Raw genomic sequence first — 23,092 nt, forward strand, 5'->3', positions numbered from 1 at the left:
TAGTCGCTACTAGAAACTGAGGTCTTTGTTTTGACTTGCCGGTGGAATTCCTTTGTAAGCAGTCACAGGATACCTTACTCTGCTTTTTCATGGGTATATCTGCACAATAAGACACTCCCTCTGTGAATATTTTTAGGGCTAATCTCTGTTCTCTTACACTGACTAGTACTCAGCAGTCTGTGCATTCGAAAATGTATTAACGATAAATGTGAAGCAACTTGCAACGTATTGTTAGGAAGAGTTGCAGGGAAGTTAGTCTTAAAATATGTAACTTAAAATATTTGGGTGCTTTGAAAGCCTTTGATGTATGTCCTGATATGTTTTCCTGTAAGTTACTGCTGTGAAAGATGTGGAGGGTAAAAAATTCCCATGTGTTAATATGTCATGTGCACAGGTTGCAGCAATGAAGAGATCTACTTAGTGTCTCAAATGTTTATTGTGTCCTGGAATGTTTAGGTTATTAGCTATGTAAAGATTAGGCTTTAACTTTTTTAGCTGTAATTAAAAATTCTGAATCTGCTGAGTCTATCGCAGTTCTTGCTGGTCTGACAGCTCTGTAACATCTCTGCGTAGCGTTTCATGCAAACATCACGACAGCTAAGGTGGTAAACATTCCTGGAGATTTTTGTAAGATTAATTTTTCTTTGTTCACTGGGTTGATGGCAAAGTAATTTTCAACATTGTGCACCGTGACCACTTAAAAAAAAAATGTTGATAGCATTTGTCCTCCCTGTTTCAGGAAAAACGCTTCCTATTGACCATCATTACAGGATTTTTGCATGTCCTCGCCATTCTGGATTTTTTTCATATTTTTTCAGCTCTTCCAGTGGATATCAGATTCTTTCTCTTCCAGTTGTTTTCTTAGCTGCTGGCACCTTTTAAAGTATTAGAACAACTTCTACAGTAGTCATCCCTTACCATGCAGGTTTCTGTGCTCGTAGTGTTAAGATCTCTCTAAGCATACAGATACTGGATAAAGCTTACACCTACCAGAGCGCTTTCAGTTAACCAGCACATTCATACTTCATTTGCTTTTTACTTTCTTTTCTTTTTCTTTCTCTTCATGCGAATCATTGTCTGGCTATGAAAGGATGTCAGCTCATCACTTGGGGAAGGCTTTTGCGAAAAGGTGGGTTTTGTGTTGTGTTCCAGTTACAATGAGTGTTGGGCTCGGTCCCTTGCAGTAAGGTCTCTCACAGGTGGAGATGTTTTACTGCGTTTCCAAGTCACGGGTTGAGTATTACCAGAGTGGTGTTGGGGCAGGGATCTAATTGGCTTGGAAACTTACAGGTTTTCTTAGAGGACCTCCCTACCATGTGCAAAACAAACAAACAAAAGCAAGCCTTTGAAGTCTTTAAAAGATTTAAAAATTGAACCTGATGCTTGTTGAAATATAGAGGAAAACATTGTCTTCTCACAAGCGGTATTCAGGCTACCTTGATTTTAAAATAAGTTGGAGCACTGACTAGTCCAAGCCCACACGTAGCATTTAGTCCCCTTCCTTCAGGTCTCCACTTGCAGGATAGCAGGCTTCCCTTCACCACTGTTTCTTCAGGGGGAGATAGGAGCTCATAGACTGCAATGATGCTTTTTGCTGCATCAAAGTATCTGCTGAGGAAGCTGCCTTAGGAAGCAGCTGAGTAGTCGAATGCTTTACAATCCAATGCCTGAGATGAACTGTTCCTGGACCATCTATATTTGTACTTTTTGCCTACGCCATTTAGCTTCTCTTCCCATCTACTTACTGTGGATTCTTGAAAATGAGTTGGGTGGGAGCAGCACTTTTAGCACTTTTTGACTTTGCACCTTTTAGTACTGTATGCTACCATTTCCATCAGTAAAAAAAAAAAAAAAATCCATGTTGAAACTATAAACCTGTTTTCTGCAGTTTTTAGAAAGCTTGTCTTCTGTTCAGTATAAATCTGTATTTGACAGAAGAAGGACTTGCTGATAGGTTTACTGATGTGAGATGAAATAAAAGTCAAAATTAGGTATTCCTGTAAATGGACAGATTTCTATGGAGCTGAATACAAGTTCTCAGCGAGTCAGATGGAGAGAACTGAACTGCTTAGGAACACACAGCTTGATATTCCAAAAACACAACTGAAAAAGGTCATGTTTTTGAAAAGAAATAATCAGAGTTAGGGTGGAAATGCAAACCTCCATACAAGGAGATTATGTTAAATTTATCAACACTCGTCCAAATAAGTTCACAGCTGTTTAAGCTGCCTTTAAGTGTGAAACTAGAAAGCATGAAGAAAATTATAGGACACAAGAAGTCATTCCTCAACAGAGGACAATGAGGTTCTGAAAATGTATTAACTGAAGTGTTTTACTACATTAAATGGAATATGTAAGTATCTGTTTTTTATCTAATACTGCTTATACAGAGCAGGAGAATATGAGTAAGATCAGTTATGAATTGACTGTACGCAAGGTTTGAGAATATGTTGTATCTGATGTCCATGTCTGAACTGCACCTAAGGTAGGTCAGGCAGCTCAGGCAGTGTGCGTGTCTGTACCACGTGCCCAGATGTGGAAAGGTTGTCACCTAATTAGTTCTGCTTTACTTCCCTTTCTGAGGTAAATCATCAGCTCAGTGTAGTGCCACATAAATAGGGCAGCTGTATTCCTGGAGTGCTGTATGTGAATTAAAAGTGAGCCTTCCTCTAACGCATCCAAGAAATGGCCTCATGATCCTGTACAGAACATCCCAGTCCCTGGTTGCAAGGGGTAGCAGTTCAGGAGAGTGTTATCTAGCATCAGCAGTTGCTGCTTTTTTTTTCTAGCAGGTCTGATTGACTTGATGCTTGAAGGTATCAGAGGAGCTGACAGAGAAATTCTCTGCATTATCTGTTACAAGGTGTGTTAGAAGTCAAAGTTTAGGGGAGTATAAAGGATTGCTATGCCACTGCATGGCATCCTGGACATCCAGCATTGGCCTGGCACTAATGGCATGCAGAGCAGTGAAATTGTTGGAAGAGGATTTCGCTGGCTTCAGTAGTTCCTTCAGCTGGGCAGTTGGAGAGGATGCAGGTGGTCTTGTTGATCCTCGCCTTGAGAATGCTCTATTGGTAAGCACTTAGCAGTTGTCATAGGACTTGAGATAGTATTGAAAACGTGGAATTGTTATCAAGCACTTGAATGTAGATCTTGTTATGGTTGTTACGCTTTTGGTTCTTGTGCCATTAGTGGTTTGGAAGACGTGTATACTGCCATTCCTAAAAACTAGGATGGAGATTGCTAAAATGATAAGTAGGTCAGGATGGGCCAATCATCAGGAACACGTAATAAGCTACGTGTGAGGAAACTGTATTGCACTGCAGCCAAAGGTAAGGTAACATTTGTGAGGAACCAGGAATGAGAGCTGTGTGTGTTAAGGAACTGGGAAACAGTAATTCATAGAGTTGGGGTTACTTTTGGGTGGTCAGATACAAATGCAATCTCTGTGTTTTGTCCAACTGCAACAGCTGCTGCTACTGTGCTAGGTGTGCCCAGTGCTAGCATGAACACCACTAAAGGTGGAAAAATTGGAGTGCTCTGGAAAGAACTACAAGAAACATTTCCTAGTCTTTAATCATTCGTACAGCAGCTGCTTAGGGAGGCTGTATGTATCTTATTAAAGTAAAGGGATTATGTGACCAGAGTAATTAAGTGCTGCTCTGGAAGTAGAAATCTGGTAGCAATGGCCAGGCCATAAAGAGAAGCCAAAGCCAAATTGACACTAAAACATTATATGCAGCACCATTTATTTTTTTTATTTTTAAATAGTAACTATTGCAACAGATTTCTGAGGGTTGATGTAGCCTTCCTATCGGTAGTATTTTGTAGATGAAACAAATGGCTTTTTAAAAATAATTTGATCACAGCTGTTGCACTCAAATTAACAAACCAAGCAACGTAAGGTGCCAGAGTATGTGGTCACAGGGTTACATCAGGTTATTAAATAGTGCATGAACCTGCCAAGTGCCATGCAGGCATGTGTTTTGTTGTTGTTTTTTTTTCATTTGTGCCATGGTTGTTAGCTCTTCAGTTATGATCTCTCATCCCTTTGCTGTGGTGATTTCAGACTGAAACCTGTCTGCCAGGTTTTTGGCTGTCCCTGTAGGGTTTCAGCAAGAGTAGAAAAGCTACAATTAATGCAGGAAGAAGTTGAAGGGATAGTTAACTGGATGGGGCCCTTTGGGGCTGAAATAAACAGCGTGGCAAGTGTTGGAAAGAGCAGAAGGGAATGTGGGATAAATGGAGATAACTTCTTGCTGCCATACATGATACAGACTTCAAGGAGGGAGGAAACTATTGCGTTATTTGGGAAATAAACACCATTATATTACGGAAATTTTATGTCAGTCATACAGAAAATGTAATTTTCCTTTAAGAAAAAGAACAGCATACTTAGACTACTTGAGAGGAAAACGTACTTCTAAATCCTCTACTGAATGTTGTTTTCTTGGAGGCTTGTGTATGTGCTGCTTTTTGTATTTATAATATGGTAAGCCTAATCCTTATTCTTGAATTCCCAAAGCAGTATAAAATATATGAAACAAAGCTTATTCCATTCTGCCAATTGATGACAAGATAGATGTTTCCAATAGAAGCTGAGTAGATTTACCCATGGGATATACATCTGAAGATCCCTTTCTAAAGGTGGTGCTTTATGGAAAAGATGAAGCAACAAACAATATGTTAAACAGATACCTGAGCACATTGTTGCAAGTCCTTATTGCCTGTTGGTGTAACAGATATCTAATGGTTATGTTTTTGTAAGTGAAGGGGTATTTGATACTGAGATGCTGAAACAGAATGATAGCTAAGCCTCTACATACGTACGTACTTGGAACTAGATGATCTTGAAGGTCCCTTCCAACCCAAACCATTCTTTAGTTGTGCTTTTGAAGGAACCTTGAAGTTCTTTCCTCCGAAGCTGACAACTTGTATGCTTGAGTAGTGTTTGAACAGAAAATTGAGCTGCTTTGTATTTGGGTTATAGCAAAGATTTCATTGAGGCTAATGCTTTAACTTGATGAATGCCACTGCTTCTGAAAACTATAATCAGCAAAAAGAACGAGCAAAGAGAGCAGAAAAACTTCTCATTTTGAGAGGGGAGAATTAAGAATACCTTCTGCTTTTTGTCCTAAACCTCCTCTGGATGTCTTTAGAGAGCACAATGTGGGAATTCTGGGATGGCAGTAAATTTAGCCTGTTGTCTTATGTGGAGCCAAGCATTTGCTCCACATCTGCAGCCTACTGAGTGTATCTGACTAATGCTTTAATTGATGGGAATGGTGTATAGACTGCAGGCGTGAGCTGGGAGTTAAGGGATGTGAGGGGGACCTTTCAGAAACAAGCTCTTTGCCAGGAGATGAAGAAGTACTATTAATTACTATTAATTATACCTCTTAATATTTGAGGTTTCTGTATATGTTAAGATTTCTTTCACAGTTCTCCAGACTGTCTTATGTATTTCCAGACATAAAGTTTTGTAGGAACAGGCATTTCAGCATAAGAAGGAAAAAACCCTCTTGGAGAATAATTTTCATTTTATCAATAGTATTAAACTGTCTCAACATTGATGGTTTTTTTTCCTTTATTTCTCAGCCTTATGTGTGTATGTTTTCATTGCAGCACACGTCCCATGGAGATGGACGACAGGAAGTTTCCTCTCGAACTGGGCGCTCTGGAGCTCGTTGCAGGAATTCTATAGCTTCCTGTGCAGATGAGCAACCACATATTGGAAATTACAGACTCCTCAAAACGATTGGAAAGGGGAATTTTGCAAAAGTAAAGCTGGCGAGGCACATCCTCACAGGCAGAGAGGTAAAGTGCTATGGGTATGAGCAACAGTGAATTGCTGTCATTTGGATTATCTCTTAAAATAATGTTATCCAAGTGTGAACCTTTTGCTAAAGATATTGACACTGATTTAAGAAAAAAGCCTAAAAATAAAATCTGCACTTTTATTTCTAATGATCCTCAAGTAGCTTCTTTTGAAAAAGGTCTCTTAAATTTGCATTTTATACAAACCTTTGTGCATGTGAATTACATTCAGCTTGGTACCAGAATTCGTGTCTAAATTCTCCATTCGTGGAAAACAGGCTAAATATACAGTAATCAAATAAGCTTGCTGGTAAGATTGCCTCTTGGTGCTCTAACCAGCACAGCTCAGGGCTGTACTGGAAATGGAGTCAGGAAAGGCATTGAGTCCATGTCCTTGATTATGGTGATCTGCTTGGTCTGGATAGCCCAATACAGCATTTTCTGGTTAGAGTGATGCGTCTCCAAGGAGCTCGGCTCGTGTCTGCAGCTCTGGACTGCCCTGGGAAGACATTCCAGTTTGTTCTGTGAGTCTGCTGCTCTGCTGTGTTGCAGACAGGCTTACTCTTGTATCTCTTCATAGTGTTTAACTCGGCCCCACAATTAGTTTCTGCATGCCACTGTAACATAATTAATAACTTCCACCTAATGATGGTTCTGATTTGGAAAGTTGTGTTGCTGTTTGCTCATTACAGCAAGGTGTATCTTGGTGCTGATCTTATTAATAGCAACACTGCATACTGAAAGAGAAAATCCTTGTTGACCTACTCTTGACAAACCTATGTAATTAATGAAATGTTGATTAAAGCAAAAATTTTTAAAGAAAACTTAGTAGTTGACTATAGCACTTCAGGAGAATTTATTTTTGTGAGTTAATATGGAATCCAATCCAATATCACTGGGAAGAGCTGAGAAGGCATCACTTTGCAAGAGTTGCTGAGAGGGATTATTTGGTTTGTTTTGGTTTTCAAAGCTGTCAGTTCTGGTGGTCAGCAGTTGCCTTCTGGTGTTAGTGTTCTTTCCTAGAAAAAGTTTTCAGTTAATTGCTTTCCCCTTAAATTTCCTTCTCTCGGTACTGGTTCTTAACACAGGAAATACACATACTTGGTTAGTATTTCTTTGCTATTATTGTAGGTATGAGTGTTGGAGATAAGTATCGTAGAGCCTATTTGGAGCCTTTGTGACAGCCTGCTTTGCAAAAATACAACTATGGTTTCTTTTAGTTGCACACAGCTGTGTGCTGTTATTGTTTGAGATTTCAGCAAATCATGGGATGCCATAAAATCTTTGGCCAAACTTGGAAAGATTTAGGTACTAAGTTTCTCATGGCATAAATGCCATTCAGTCAATTCAAAGCATGAGTGCTTCCAAGGATCTGGCCATTGGTCCAGGGTACCTAAAGGAGAGCATTCCTTTGAAGGAAACAAGCTACTTTCACAAGAATAACTTGAAGGTATTTTAAACTGTTTTTCCTTTTTTGTAGGAGAGATGTACAAGACTTTCTCTTCCTGCTAGATAAACTACAGTGCATTGATAGTGGTTTCCTATTTTAGATGTATGTGGCCAGAGCTGCTTGCAACATACTGGATGACAGTTTCCCCGCTGCCATTAGTCTGCCCTTGCCCTTACAGAAGTTATTGGATCCGTCTTTAGACTACAGTTACCTTGTTCATAGCAGTTACATGAATGGTTTGGTCATGATCATCATCAGCACTTTGTACTTTGAATCTTGTTTTCATTGCATATTCTCATCTCCAAGCTTTTTTACATCTGTTCTCCATTGTTTTTGACATTTGATTCTTAATTCCTTCAACAAACTTAACGTAGGAGGTCAAATCATAATGATAAAGGCCACTGATACAGGTATTAAACAGGATGGATCACAGGTGTGATCCTTATAAAACTCTTATTTACTTCCAACCTAGTATCTCTTCACCTAGTTGTTTATCTAATTAATAGACCTGTGCACATTCCAGTTTGTTTAGTACAGTAATTTGTTTGTCCTCCTAAGTGAGGCTTAGCAGTAGACAAGGTAGGCATGCTTGGTGTGTTTCCATCAGGCACAATTAGCAGTGGGAAAGTGTGTTGCATTTAACCCTTCTTTCCATTTCCCTGCTTTTTCCTTGCAAGTTTTGAGCTCAAGAATTTGGTGGTAAATGTCTCTGCCAGCAGGTTGTTAAGGTGCTTTCTTCACTTTTCCCTTGGGGGGAAAAAAAATCAAAAACCAAAAAACAATTCTCAATTTCTAAATCTATGTTATCATTTTGTATTTGTGTTATAAGTCTCTGTTGCTAACAACAGAAAGGTGATTCTTCAAACCACTCTTAGACCTGGAGTGATTTTCTTGGTTTGGTCTTAGCCAGACAGCTCTCATCTTCCTGAATTTGTGACTTCCTGCTTTACACACTCATTCCTGCTGTCTGTCCTGTCTTTGTTCCTGTTCCTTTTTCCACCTTATCTACTGAAATCTAAAATAAAATACTTAGTTTTGGGAATTGTTCTTAAACGTGTTTTTGTCTCTCCTGCGTCCTTGCTGTATTTTAACCCTACTTCCATCTTCTTGTTATGTGTGTTGCTGTTCCAGCTCCATTTCACTTTACAGCTATTCCTTTTTTATATCTCTGTACTGATTAACTCCTAAATCATGTAGCAGATCTGTACTTTTCTGATCACTTCTTGATCAGAAGTGAGGTGGGCATATTTGCTCAAGCATTCTTCTAGGGTATTTATTCATCTTACATCTGGAGTCCTTCCCTAAATTTTTTTTTTTTTTTGAGATGACAGATTTCATATTTCTAACAGAAGCAAATCTAAGGACTTCTTCCATTTCCATCTTCAGAAAGTAGTTCAGAATGAATTCAGTTGAGGTTCGGAATGAGAACCTACCCTCAAATCACAGCAGGGGAAAAATGAGCAGCCCTTTGGGGGAGATCAGAACACCAGTTTAACTTAGGGGGTTGAATTTGGCCAAGGAATGAATATCCTTCTGTTCCCTCTGGAAGTAAGGAGAGGGAGTTGGCTTCCTTGTACTAGAGCTGGTGTTTAGATGTACTCCTTCGAGATCCACTGTCTAGGAGATTATCATCTGTAGTCTGTCTGCCTATTTGAAATCAAGAATCTTCATTGTAAATCTGCTTTTGTTAATTCTTTGACTTTAAGCCATATATTTTCTGCTGTAAATTATCAGAAATTATTTTCTCTGACAAATTTGCCATACTTGCCAAAATTAATCTAAAAGATAAAACTACCTTTTGTTGTTTCCAAGGTGGTTGGAATCGCAGCCAAGAACATATGGACCCTTCTGTTCAGTAAGGGCAGTATTCAGCTGATAGCCAGGAAGTTAAAGTTTTCTATGAGGACAGAATTCTTTCAGGATCCAAGTCTGACTCCAGGGAATCCATTGTCTTTTTTGCTCATCATTTGGAAAAAGTGAAATTGAAGAGAGAGAAAATAACTGGAATGCAGTTCAGTTGCTTTGCTTAGTGTTTCAGCTTTTTTTGATTGCTTTAAGTGCTTCGTTCAAGCCACATAGGAGGGATGTTTTAACTCACGTTATCAGCGTGTGTGGTGAAAGCGAAGGCAGTTGTAATTCTGCTAATAATCTCACAGAATATCATGGCTGCTGCAACAATGTAATGGTGTAGGTAAACTTTCATTCTTCCAGCCTTGGCCATTGCACACAATGCTTGAAATTGTTCCAAACTTGCTTTGTGTAGAGAGCAAAGTCTCTGCTTTAGAAGGCAATTTGATGCTTCACTAACTATGCTTAGTAAAACCGGATTTTCTTTTTCAAGCTCATGAGAAATGTTCTTGAGGGCAGCCTCCCTTTGTTTGTGGTTTGGGGACCTTATCAAGGAGCCTGAAATTGTCTTCTGTTCTCTGAGCAGTTCAAGCACTCACAGTCCATGTTGGCATACTGTACTGCTAATGTTCATGTGGGTAGTGCTCTCAGTCCTGCCTTGAAGGCTATAATTAACGTGCTGAACAGTCCTGTGAGTCTACCTTTCAGAACATTGAGGTGTGTATCATCCCTGTATCTCCAGGGCTCAATCTGTTTGCCAGTGTCAGGCCTCACAGTTTGATTGGCAACACCACACAGAGTGAGAGGTGAGCTGTGTTTTGTTGAAACCCAGTGCATTCAGACTTGAAACAAGTTGAAATGTTTAAGAGATTGATCAGAATAGCAGGGGTCAGAATGCAAATACAGCTTCTCCTGACTGGAGTGTACTTAAGGAAACAGCTGTGGCATAGGTGGTCTTGGGACAGCAGATGGCTTTCAGGTAATGCTTTCTGCTGTTGAAAAATGTAGTGGTCACTCTACATCCAAACTGAAGTTAAGAGATTCCAGAAAGTAAATTACTGTTATCTGCATGAGAAGAGTTCAGCAGGCATGAAAGTAGAGATAAACATCTTTCTTCTTTTTGTCTTCAGCTGCTAATATAAAAATACCTATTGCTTAATGTGTATGTATTTTGTTTGTATTTTTGAAGTGATTTCTCAAGGTTTTGTAATGGAATTTTGCTTCAGGAAACAGTGATCTGTAATTTTGGTAACATACCTTTGAAGATATTTCTCAAAGCAGAACTATTCTTAAATAGTTTCTTGGTGACATCTCGCAGTATCTTGCATCTAGAAGGGCTCAAAATAAATCTTGCATCTCAGTTTCAGAAAGCACCACATGTATCACGCAAGTCTGTGACACACCCAGGCGTTGAACGCTGTGTTCACCTCTTCCTTCTCCATCATAATAACTACCCATGTGTTTTTGCACTTGAATGCGGGGAAACAAATTTGCTTTGGTGTTAGATTTTCTATATCCCATATGTTGCCAAGCCCAGGTTGATGAGATTACAAAGATGGCACAGACTGATGCAGGGAAATAGGAGCTGTGGCATAGTGTCTACCATTTGAGCCAAAAATTCAAGGGGAACTGAGAGCCCTTTCTTTGTACCAGCAAAGTATTATAATCAGCTGACTTGTAGCATCTTGCCTCTGAGAGGCACCATCTCCTTGGCTTCTGCAGAGTTTCTTCTGGTATGTTTAGCCTATAATTTAGAAGGGAAAAATACCAATTGGCACGTAATTCTAGCAAGATTCCTCCTTCTTGTTTTAACTCAGCCTGCATCCAAATTGCGTTGCACTGAGGCTCATCTCTGCCTATTCATTGTCTCAAATCTTCAGGCTCTGACTAGTTACCATGGTACTGAATTTCTTTTGGTTATTTTGTGAAGTTTTCATTCTGTTCTTTTTAACATTTCTGTGCAGTATTTACCCAGAAGGTGAGAAAGGCAAAGGGATGAACTTTTCCAAATTGCTGCAGTACAGCCAATGGGTTTTTGATGACACACAAGTGGTTTTTCATTTTGTATCCATCAGTGAGCAAAGTGATACAAATATGCAGTGAATTTCCAAAGGTGAACCTAGTTTTTTGCAGAATTTGTGGTGTTATTTTCGATTTGCTCTGAAAGCTTTGCTTTTAGAAGCATCTTCATAAATTGCCAATGCACAGTCAGTTCTGCATAATCCATAGTGTAATTATGCTGTGTAAATATCATCTGTAGGCACCCTGCTCTCTGTCAGGGTACAGTCTGGTATCAGAATTTCCACTGTAATATGTGTAATGATCTTAGTGTAAAGTCAAAGACTAAGTGACTTTCTCTTGTCTTAATAACATTAAAATATCAGATTTTTCCACTCTCCTGTTTATAGTTTGAAGTAGAAATAAATTATACATCGGTCGTTAATTTCAAATGCTTTCAGTTTAAAATTATTACATAATTTTCTAATGAAACCCAAGTATTTTTGTGTAATTTTCAATTTGCTACTGGATTTGTTCATTTTGTTGTAACATGACAATTGATCACATAGAAAATACTGATCCTGAACTCTCCCTTCAGGTTGCCATAAAGATAATTGACAAAACACAGCTGAATCCAACTAGTCTACAAAAGGTAAGTTTTTGCATTTGATCTTTCCATTTTATTGTAATTTGTTTCCTTTTACCACCTCCTACCATAAATCCTGAATGCCTGTGCTGAAGAATGTGAAGCATTGTATGCACAAGCCTGACTACTGTATTTAATAACTGGTTTTGTAACAGATGTGTTTTGAACAGTTGTTCAAAATGCATGTACTGTTTTACACATGAGCTCGTATGGAGCTGTGAACTGAGAAAATGGTGCTGTTAGCTGCTTCCTTTCCCACAAGTGAGAACGTCTGTGGTTTGGTGTCATGCCCCTGTATCTCCTTCGTGCTGGTCATTTTGTTGAGCCTACAAATAGAAAGTGTGTTCTGTCCTTCTGTCCTCCCCAGCTGGTCTTGAAAACATTGCCTCTGAACTGAAGGCCAGGCAGTCTCTATGCCTTTCACATAGTTTTCAGCTGAAAAGGTGCTACAGTTTTATGGAATAACTTGGAGCATGACTATTCTGGTTTCTTCCTTTTAGCTTAAAGTGTTTAATGTGCTGTTACAGTTGTATCGCCTTATCTATTTTAGTAAGTAGTGATAAATCCTACTCTTTCATCAAGCGAGCCAATCTGCTTTCGAGTGCCTGCAGGAAGTACATTTAAATGTCACTTTACCTAGGACTTCTCTAACTCTGTCCTTTTGAGCTCTGCACTCAAAGGCTTTTTATTTGAGTACTTTTTTTTTAATTAAAAAAAAAAAAGCTCCTTGCCATATCTCTGTTTGAAGGAGAGAATACACAGAACTTACCTGCAGATAAAATTAAATTATAGAATAATAGTAAACTGGAGAATATCCACATTTGGGTTTTATGCCAATACTAAAAAGGTTGCGTGATGAAATTGTTCTTATGAAAATTAATGTTGCAAAAGTAAATTGCAAAAGTAAATTGGAAAAATACACAAGTTCTTGCATTCTGTGGTTTGTTTGAGAGAGAAAGAACAACCACAGGAGGAAGGCAGCATCATCATAGCAAGTAATGATGTCACTACTTCCTACTGCCCCTGCAGATGGGATGAAAGTAGGTAATGTGGTTACAGTTTTTTCATGGTTGCAGTTTTCTCAGAGTTTTTTCAGCATAATTCGTGATGTTATTATTAATTTCTGGCAAAGCAGGAAGGAAGTGAAATGCAAATTAGATAACGTGACGATTTAGATGAAATGGATTTGTGCTGTGGATCTGTGCAAATTGGCATACCTGAAAAAAATTTAACTACTTGGAAGAGAAACAGAAGCTGTAATAAGAACAGGAGGGGGTCAGCAAACGTGGAAGAAATGATCAGAGAAAGCAGAGAGGCAGTGTTTCTGGAAGAAAAAGTAAAATCTTACTCCTTCCAGTGGTTTTACCTGGAGACTCTTGGTGCTGGAGCTAAAAGCCGGGTGCAGAGCTTCCCCTTCCCTGGTGGCTGGAGCTCACTCAGCACATGGCTGGCTGGAAGTGTGCATGTCTGTCCTGCAGCTCTTGGCTGCCGCCTGCTCGGCCTGCACTCACCTCTTGGGCTCTGCTGTCATTTCATTTTTATGTAGGCAGTATAACATTGAGGTGTGGTTTGTAAGTCAGTATTTCTTAGCAGTAGGTTCCCTAAATGGGAGTCTGGAGGAGCAGTACAAAATAGCAGGATAGAAATCTGATGGGATTTGGAGACTGAGATTGCTGGTGTGTTCACTTCTCTAACCAAGCTCATTTTTTACATGGGCAGAGGTTTAGCAAGGTATGTCCATGCTCTCCATTCAGAATTGGAAAGTCATTTCCTTAATGTTGAGTGCTTACTTAGCACAGTAAGCACACAGCGCATTACTTATCGATTTTGCTTCGTCAAAGCTTTTCGGAAAGCTTTTGCCCACTCCGGCATTGTCAGCACTGCCGTAGACTCGGTGCATTGGAAGCAAACTGTGTGCATGACCCGGAGTTCAGGGCGAGCTGAGATGGAAGTGCCTCTGGGCTGGCACTTGTGAAGGTTCGGCATGGAGGAAAGGGCTTTGCTGAGAAGAGGTGGGGTGTGGAGCATGGGCTGCCGCCTGCGTGTCTGCTCACCCTCGGGTGGTGAAACAAGGGGATTAAGGCTGATTTCCAGCTTTACATTATTCACACCTATCCTTCAGCTGCAGGAGGGGCTTCCCTTGCTGTGGGTGCCTCGCCCCCTCGAGCAGCAGTTCTCACTGTGGCTGCAGCTCTGACCGCTGAGTTTTCAGCAGTGCTGCTCTTCAGGGGAGCGAGCAGCCTGTGAGAGACACAACAGCTACTCCAACTCTTGTTTCAGGAGCTAATTACAGTGGCTCTGCTGCTTTTGCTTAGGAAAGAGGAAACTGTAGTCAGTACTTCCCTGCCCTAAAAGAAAAGGGAATTCTTAGAGCTTTTTTCCCATGCTACTGCTGTTAGTCATAGTCATTATTCTCCAAAAATGTACTTCTGTACCCAGTCCCAGTGAATATCGGTCTGTCGGTCTCACTGGAAACAAGTGTTGATGCTACAGTAGCTCACTTCCTTCTAGACCAAAAAAAATTGTTTGTTTTGTTTTGAATTAGCAGTGCCATTATATGCATCATTTTTATTTTTACCAAGCCCACGTAGCAGCACAAAATCACTTCTCATTTTCCTTTTTTAGAACTTGGCTCCTCAGCCGAATGTTTCTGTTCAGACCTTTTTCCTAAAATCTTTTTAGAGCTTTTAAACTGTAAGTTTTTACGTGCACTGTCTCCTTTCTGACCTTGTGTTTGTCTGTGTTTTGAAAAGCACAGGGAAGGTATGAGAGTTTAAAATGCATAGAATTTTTGTTTCTTAATGTGTATTGTGCCTGTTTCCAAGTTCTTTAGTTGATGCAGATTTGTGCTGCGCAAAGCCTTCCTGATTGAGGCTCCCAATTATATATCGGGTGTATTTCAGTGAGCAGTTATCAGGAGGAGCCTAACACATGGTTAAAGCTTGATGTGGCTCAGAGAACATCTTGTGCAAAGCCTCCCTGCTTTGAGGGAAGGAGGTCAGGAAATGGGCTCTGCATCTGACTACGTACTGACTTGCTTTTTAGCGAACTTTTTTTCAGTGTTTTTGAAGTCCTTTGTTAATGAAACTCTAGCAATAGCTAATGCAGGAACACTTGTAATCTGTCTTTCAGCTTATTCAAAGAGTTGGCTTAAATGTTGATTCCCCGTTTCCTCGATCCGTGTTGTTTTAGATGTATCAGCATAATAAAGTTCAAGTAAAATTGCTTCAAGATTGTTACTTGGTATGTGTCTGTTTTTTGTTGCTGATTTTCTTTGTGCTGTTTGTCCCCTGGCAGCATTAAATTCTTTCCCTGTATCTAACATAACTTACAGTCAAAGGACCAGACCACAACAAAGCTGAAAGCCATTTGTTTGGCAGACTTCGGATGTTTGTCTTTCCCTGGAAACATTTGTAGAGCTCCTGTTGACGGAAAATGAGCTATTCAACATGCTGGGAGTTGTTTCTAATCTCTGTATTAGAAATTAAACTGATAAGCACTGCTTGCAGCTGATTGTCAGCCTTTATGGTCACATGGTGACAAGTTCCTGAAACTAAGAAAATGATTTTTGGAGTGGAGAACCCTAATGTTACCCCTTCTAATGATATAACACCTTCTGTAACAGCCAGTTATGGCTGTTAATGAATTGTGCTGTGGGCTTTAGAGAGTCTGGCAGTAATTAATACTGCATTTACCAGAGGTTGGTGTACGTTGTATTGTGGGGGAATTAAATCCAGGAAACCTTCTTTCAGCACAATATGTGAAAGCCATATCATGTTTTATGGTCTGTTCCTTACAGAAATACAGTATAATACAATGTTAGTCCCGGTAGAAGTTGCTGTATGTGTCAAAATGCCAAACATAACATTTAAACTGTTTATGGAACACAATCTAAAGTGCATTTATATAACTAAAATTATAATAAAACATTTGGTGGAGCTTGTATCCTATTCTTAAGCGTTTCTATTTTGAATTCTCCCTAAGGCAAGAATAACCATTTTTAAAAAGCTCATTTCCAGTCACCCACTTCTACAAATGGCTCATATGTAGAAGTCACTTTTTGATAGGCTTCAATTGGGCGAGTAAAGCAGCGAGTAGTTGTCTTGTAGACAAACGATATATTTAGAACAGCCCAAAATGTAGCCCAGCTTTATCGCATTAGACCATCAAACTACAATGGAGGAAGTAGCCAGCTCCAGCCATGTCAGCAGTCTGTATAAAAAGATTAGATTAATGAGTACATTTGTTTACATGATGACGCTGTGGATGTTAGCCTCATTCCTTAACTGTATTTTTCTGTGTTGCCTATTGTGACCCAATAGATTTTGCGTGAAGTGTCAGGGACAGACCTGGATAATTGATTGTATGATAATGAAAACCATTTGGAAGCAGTTTTGTTTTATTTTGGTGCTCAGTTAGCCATTCACAGCTCTGGCTGTAGAATAGAGGGCAAAGCTTTTGGGGCAGTTTGATGAAGATTGCTACCCAGATGGCAGCCTTGCCAGAAACATCAGAAAGCAGAAAAAGATTAAGACTGCTCTCCAGTCTGTTGTATGAAAAGACACAAAGGTGGAAGGTTTTTTTTATTGTTTTTTTTTTTTTTTTGGCTTTTTGGTTGTTTTTTGTTTCCTTTGTTTTGCCTTTATTTATTTAGTAACTGTTGAGTAACTACACAGAATTTTTGAGTCCTTAGTAATAGATGCAGACATATGAAATATCTTCCTTTCACATGAAATGTAACCTGAAGGTGAAACTTAATAGCAGCAATTTTTGTTTTCTTATTGTTAGCAACAATGCTGTTACCTCTTGCTTTAGAAAATGCTTTCTTTTTTTCCCTTGTCTGCACTCCTGTGGAGTCTGCTTTCTGCTTTGGTCTCTTTACGTTGGGTTCCGTATGATCTGCTATGTTACTAGAGTTCCTGTAGATGTTGGTGTTAGATTTATAATAAAACCACTCAATTACTCCCTCATTTTGAAGCATGCTGTTAGAAAATAATCAAGGCTTAAGAATGTCAGCCATCTGGAGTCCTGGGCTGGCACGGGGGGAGCTGTAGAGGAAGAGATGTTACGTGCATGGCTACCGTGTAGCATGCTGCCTAAAAAGGTCATTCTTTGTGGGTTTTATTTGTTGCTGTTTGTTTTAACAGTAGCTGCAGAGAGTTGAAGGAATCTGAATACAACAGTATTTGCACTTGGAGTTTTTTTTTGTAGTATTTTTTATCTTTAGTCTTCTCTGGGAGAAGAAATGGGACTTCTTTATTACTATTATTTCATCTACTATTAACAAGCATCTTTAAAACATTTTATATTGCAATAACAACACCTGCGGCATTCTTAATGTTACACTGTGTTTATTGTGCCTCTTAAAATTGGCTTTTATAGAAGAGAATTTTCAAAGGTGAAAATAATTAACAGCTGATCAGTAACAAGCTTGGCTTTCATTTGTTATGTGTTAAATGCAGTTGCATGTCCCACTGCAGGAGGACAGAGTGTATTCTGTTTGATTAGGCAGAGTTGAACTCTTTGGAAGTAACTACTCAAGCAAGACCCCCCTCCCATGACTGCTGCTGTCAGCGTTTAGGGAAAGAAGCCCTGCAGAGCCAGTATGTGGTCTGTGAACACAACACAGTTGAACTAAATACATTCCGTGGCTCAAAAGAGGTGGTTGTACTCCTCTGGCATCTGTACTGCCCCCATCCCTTCTGCTAAAATAGATCCGCTAGGGTAGGTAAGGGAGCTGCAGCAGAAGGCTTATGGATTTTTGGAGGTTTTGGTGAGATTTTCTTGTAAAATTCATGCTTTGACCTTGTGCATCAATTCAGATTAACCCAAATGCTTGCATCAGGGAAGGCAGCAGGCCTGTGCATGGTGGAGAGGTTGATCCCTCTGAGGTTTTACCCTCAGATAGTAGTATCTTCTCTCTACCAGGGAGTGTTTGGTGATGAAAAGACCATTGGAGTTTTGCCCTATGAACTGGCTAACACAGTCTGTGCACTGGGTCAGCAGCCTTGAATTCTTGAAGCTATGCTACCAAGGCCTGAACTAGATGTTCTTGTGCCTTAGGCGTCTTGAAGGAGTGCTCTGAGGGCCCAAGGAGGAGACTCACATGACCATTTATCCGTGCATAAAACTTGCTCACTGAACAGATGGTTTTTGTGATATAAGCAGTTGATTTTTCACCTCCTAGCTCCTGTCATGCACCATAGCATTTCTGTAGCATCCTATGGAAGGCTGACCTCCAACGAAGTGGTGAAGAGTTCATACCAGTAACCTAATATAGTGGTCTTCAAATGATGCTCTGCAGGGGATTTCGTAGCGCTCTGAAACCAAGCTTTTTCTATGAAGATATGAAAGTGTATGAGATGTGTGGTGGCCTGTGAGGAGCTGCGTAAGCTTAAAGTGGTCCACGGGGCCCCAAGGTGTGAGAACCACAGAGCTGAGATCATGAGATCACTTGTTTCCTGAGCTATCTGCAGCACTTTAAGGGTGTTTTCAGGTTTTTAGGGCAGGCTTAAAGCAAGGAGGTACTTAGCTCTTCCCTCCAGTAAGTGGTTAATTTAATGCCCTTTGTTGAAATGCTAATAGTAATGTTTGCTCTTTGTGTTTAAAATTAGCGAAGTATATCACATCAGGCTTCAGGAAGAACAGATGTTGCCTATTACTTTCATTAACATTTCATATTTTATGTTTATTTCAGCTCTTTAGAGAAGTAAGAATAATGAAGATCTTAAATCATCCAAATATAGGTACCTTGTTTATTTCATGTAATATATAAGTTTAAAAGAAGATTCTGCACTAGAGGGTTAATATACTGTTATGTAGCAGTAAAAAAAAAAAAATACACTGTCATACCTGTTTAACAAAACTAAAAATGTTGATCCTTTTACATGAAACTGGTATTTACATAGCATAGCTTATTGATAACTCACATCTTTTGAGTAGAATAATGTTTTTTACTGAATTTAATTTCTCATTAAAATAATTCTATACCAACACAAGGAATGATCAAGAAATTATTCAGGATTGTAAGGCCTAGCTGAAGCCCTTCTGTTATAGTACTGTCAGCAAACTGATTGATTACTTACTTGTCACCGTGTATTCCAGGACAGTGTGTAAAAATGGCTATTAGTGATGCTCTGTGCTGACACCCAAATTTGTGGAAGTTCTGCATAAGTTACTTGCTTTTTCCTCGTAGCCAGCAGTCTTGTTTCATGACAAAATGTTGATCGTTATGAGTTGAGCAAATATGTTGGAGTATTTTCCATTTAGGGATATTGGAGGAAAAAAGCTTCTCTAGAGTAATATTCTGATACTGTCAAGCAGCAAGCAAATTATTGTTCTCCAACAAAATTCCCTATGGAATTAAATTAATAATTCTGCAACTAGCTAATTGATTAATAAATTGCTTTCTTTTCCAGTGAAGTTATTTGAAGTCATTGAAACTGAAAAAACTCTCTATTTAATAATGGAATATGCAAGTGGGGGTAAGTAAGTTTGTTATTAGAACCAAGAGGTAAACAAATTGCCAGGTTGCAGAAAGCACTTTTAGTTTAATGCTTTAGTTTCATTTTTAGCAAATATTAATGTCATGGTAGGATACAAATTTAAGCAGTCTTTAGTAGTCTCAAGAAGTTGTTCAGTCTTCATATCTTGAAAACCTTCATTCTGAGCTTACTGGAATTTAGTAACCTTTGCTTTGTTTTACAACTTAAATTTAATTGCAATCTTTGAATCTTTGTTCAGCCTTTAATTGCTCTTGTCTGTAACAAATGTCAGCCTTCATTGTATTCAGCTCCCCAGGACTAGTGTTGTTTTTTGCATAAGATACTTGGTAAAAACATGGATGGGGTGTGTCAAAAGTAAGAGTACTGCAACTTCAGGTTTTTCTAGGTGTTGGTGGTGTTTGACATATCTTCATCACAGACATTCTGCTGTCAAATATTACTATACAACCTATGTCCATTTCAGGAGGGAAGTTTTGGAGGAACTTAGGTGTTTATTCCTGATTGCAGAGGGGGGGAAAAAGTCTGCACCATGCAGCGTCAGATATTTTCAGCAGAGCTAGAATTAAGGTATTTGGGCTTAAGTTACTCTTGGCTGGCTAAAACCTGATAGCCCATTCTTTGTCAATGTGACCCTTTAGCATCAGCATCTGGGAATCTCAAATTGTTGAGCCTTTTCTTCAGCTTTGGGAGGAAAATAGAGTTTAGTCTCAGATAAGTTTCGACATTGAATTCTGTTAGATTATGTGAAGGTTAGATCATGATTATAAAACATGTAAAGGATCCCCAGATTGCCCATGTTGTTTTCTAGCAACTCCCTGAATGTTTAGCCAAGCTTTGTCTAAACAGAAACAAACATTGTAAAACACTTTTGTGATATTGGCCAGTACACATTTGTGGAGGCATCTCTGCAGTTCGATGGTGCTACACTTAAAAGCGAAGTCCTATTGCCATCTAGTGATTGGCTTCCACAAGGTAGAAGGGCCAACAGTTCTCTGAAGTAAGGAGATCTTAGAGTAATGGAGAAACGCATATTGCACTGAAAGGCTGTGAGCAGTGCTCTGTGCACACGTGATGTTGTTCAAAGCAGGCATGGCCACTTTTCTGAGTGACAAAGATCAATTTTCTATTTTCAAGAGATGTTCTCACATGAGCTGTGTGAACCCTGGTTGGAAGATGAGGGGAACTGTATTCCAGTAACTGCAGTATTTTGCATAAATTGACTATAATTCCTTATCTGGCATCATTTTACCTAAATTATGAAAGCATTCAGCCTTGCTGCTTCAAATTTTCTGAAGAAATGGCTGTGAAATGTACCTGAGAGAATTTTCTGACTTGGGTATTAAGTAGTAATGCTATGAGGGAAGCAAGGATATTCTGTAGAAAATCCTCACGTTCCCTCAGAATGCTCAGTTATTGCTTTTTCTGCTGGATGACTCTAGCTTTTTTTATTATTTCAATTTGCTGAAGTTCCTTCTTTAAAAACAAATGTGAAGTTACTCAGCAATTTCCTTATGAGGTGGTTATCTGCAAAACAGTGGTATCTTGCTCAATAGAGAGTACTTAAGTATTTGATTCAATTCTAAAATTAATATTAATCTTGCATATTGATGAAGAATCTTAAAAACTGAGCTAACCTGTGCTGTTAGGAGTTCTTTTTTTTGTATTTATCAGTTTTTAGTTAAGATTTGTGCTTTCACCAGTGCACCAGTGTTCCACGGGCCTGTTGGCTGTGCCTTGAGCTCAAATGTAGCCCGTACTGACATGCTTCAAAATGGCAAGATTGGCTTAAAAACTATGAAAAACAAAGTTTTAAAAAAGCACAGATTTTTGTGCTACTTTGGTAGTCTCTAGACATCCACTGCCATACAACATTGGGCTTGTACATTCAGAGGTAATTCAGCTTGTACGTTTCAGCTTGGAAAGCAAATGGTATCCTGGGCTCCATCAGAAGAGGGGTGGCCAGCAGGGGCAGGGAGGTGATTGTTCCCCTCTACTCTGCTCTTGTGAGGCCCCATCTGGAATACTGTGTCCAAACGTGGAGCCCCCAGTACAAGAAAGACAGGGAGCTGTTGGAGAGGGTCCAGAGGAGGGCCACGAAGATGATCAGGGGGCTGGAGCACCTCCCCTATGAGGACAGGCTGAGGGAGCTGGGCTTGTTCAGCCTGGAGAAAAGAAGGCTGCGGGGTGACCTCATTGCAGCCTTTCAGTACCTAAAGGGAGCCTACAAACAAAGGGGAATCAACTATTTGAAAGGATAGATAAAGAAGGACAAGGGGAAAAAGATTTTAAGTTGAGGGAGGGGAGATTTAGGTTGGATGTCAGGGAAAAGTTCTTTACAGAGAGAGTGGTGAGGTGCTGGAACAGGCTGCCCAGAGAGGTTGTGGATGCCCCGTCCCTGGAGGTGTTCAAGGCCAGATTGGATGGGGCCCCGGGCAGCCTGGTCTAGCATTAAATGAGGAGGTTGGTGGCCCTGCATGTGTCAGGGGGGTTGGAGATTCATGATCCTTGAGGTCCCTTCCAACCCTGGCCACTCTGTGATTCTGTAACATTGCTGTCTTACTGACCTCATGCTTGTGTGATGGGTCATCTCAGTATCCTGCTAGGTTCATTATTACAACTTTCATTGGGAATGTCTCTTTCAGGCCTAGGTTATGTCTAAGATTTCTGTTTTAGTTAAAATACTTCATTTGTCTGTGCAAAGAAAAATTACGGTCCTGGTATAACAATATTTATAGGTATCATCAGACACTTTCATATATGAAGCTTATTTTTGCAGTGCAAAAGGTACCCTTGTGAGAAAGTCTGTGAAGCAGTACAAGTCACCTCTATTTACAAAGTAGAAGTATTGCCATTCCTTTTCTGTCATAAACAATTGGAAGGAAATGTTTTTGTCTATATCCAGTTTTTCATTAAGCCTTATTGTTCTCTTGTGTAAAAGATGATGTTGTTTGTGTTCTCTTCTGCCTTGTTCCCTTGGGCTAACCTATAACCTTAACCTCAAGTTCAACTTGTAATACAGTCATTCCAGTGAAGCTGCTGTGGGTAGCTGCTAGAGAGGAATCTCTGCATTCTGAGTTGGTATTAATGTGTCTCATTATTAAATTGTAGGGGAGGTGTTTGACTATCTGGTTGCGCATGGAAGAATGAAGGAAAAGGAAGCAAGAGCTAAATTTAGACAGGTATGTATAACATTCCTATACATCAGCTTTTTCCACCTTGTTTTTAATGCTGAAATAGATGAAACAACTGTCCTTTGTGTTTGACTCCTAGCAATGTTCACTGGGATGTGTGGACTTGTAGCACTCGTAGCACTCAGTGAGAGGAAACTTGGATTTCAGCAGTATTTTGGAGAGGTTAGCAGTCCACTCAGCAGTGCTGGCTTCCTTAGTGTTCGTGCCAGGGTGTCTGGGAGTGCCAGAACAGTGACTGCTTTGGTGGACTCTGTTCCAAAATTCATTTCCTCTGGGTTGATTTCATATATCCTTACTTCAGCTGGTCTGCAACTTTTTGGAGATTGTTCAAGTATAACACACTGCAAAGCAGGTCAGGAGCAGACATGGGCAGTGCCTGGAGTGGGCACCCGTTCACACGCATGCACTTGTATGAAAAGATGCAATTTAACAGCTGTTCTAAAACATCACTGAAGAATAATTTCTAGGCTTGTTAGTTTATAGTTTTCTTTATGATGGATAAACTGAACTTGTGAAAATGCTGGAATTTCATTCATCTTTAGAAAGGCATTTCTGTTCTACAGTAAAGCAATATTGAACATAAATATTTTTGCATAACTAAAGATCCAGATCCTCTTGTAGCAGCTGGTTTTTCATT

The 23,092-nt window shown here is 39.6% G+C and overlaps 1 protein-coding gene across 15 annotated transcripts in view; it reads left to right on the plus strand.

Moving 5' to 3' along the window:
- MARK3 (microtubule affinity regulating kinase 3) overlaps positions 1-23,092 on the plus strand; it is a 61,916-nt gene that overhangs the window by 7,437 nt on the left and 31,387 nt on the right. For 10 of the 15 annotated variants that reach the window (XM_090141691.1, XM_090141698.1, XM_090141686.1 and 7 more), the window contains exons 2-7: positions 1,091-1,129; positions 5,626-5,817; positions 11,712-11,765; positions 18,457-18,505; positions 19,178-19,243; positions 22,373-22,443. In XM_090141691.1, coding sequence (XP_089997817.1) covers positions 1,091-1,129; positions 5,626-5,817; positions 11,712-11,765; positions 18,457-18,505; positions 19,178-19,243; positions 22,373-22,443 — 471 coding nt within the window. The remainder of the gene's footprint in view (positions 1-1,090; positions 1,130-5,625; positions 5,818-11,711; positions 11,766-18,456; positions 18,506-19,177; positions 19,244-22,372; positions 22,444-23,092) is intronic. The other 5 variants (XM_090141688.1, XM_090141694.1, XM_031592943.2 and 2 more) reach the window with 1 other exon arrangement.

Source organism: Phasianus colchicus, chromosome 5, assembly GCF_987193195.1.
Source record: "Phasianus colchicus chromosome 5, bPhaCol1.hap1.1, whole genome shotgun sequence".
Lineage (NCBI taxonomy): Eukaryota > Metazoa > Chordata > Aves > Galliformes > Phasianidae > Phasianus > Phasianus colchicus.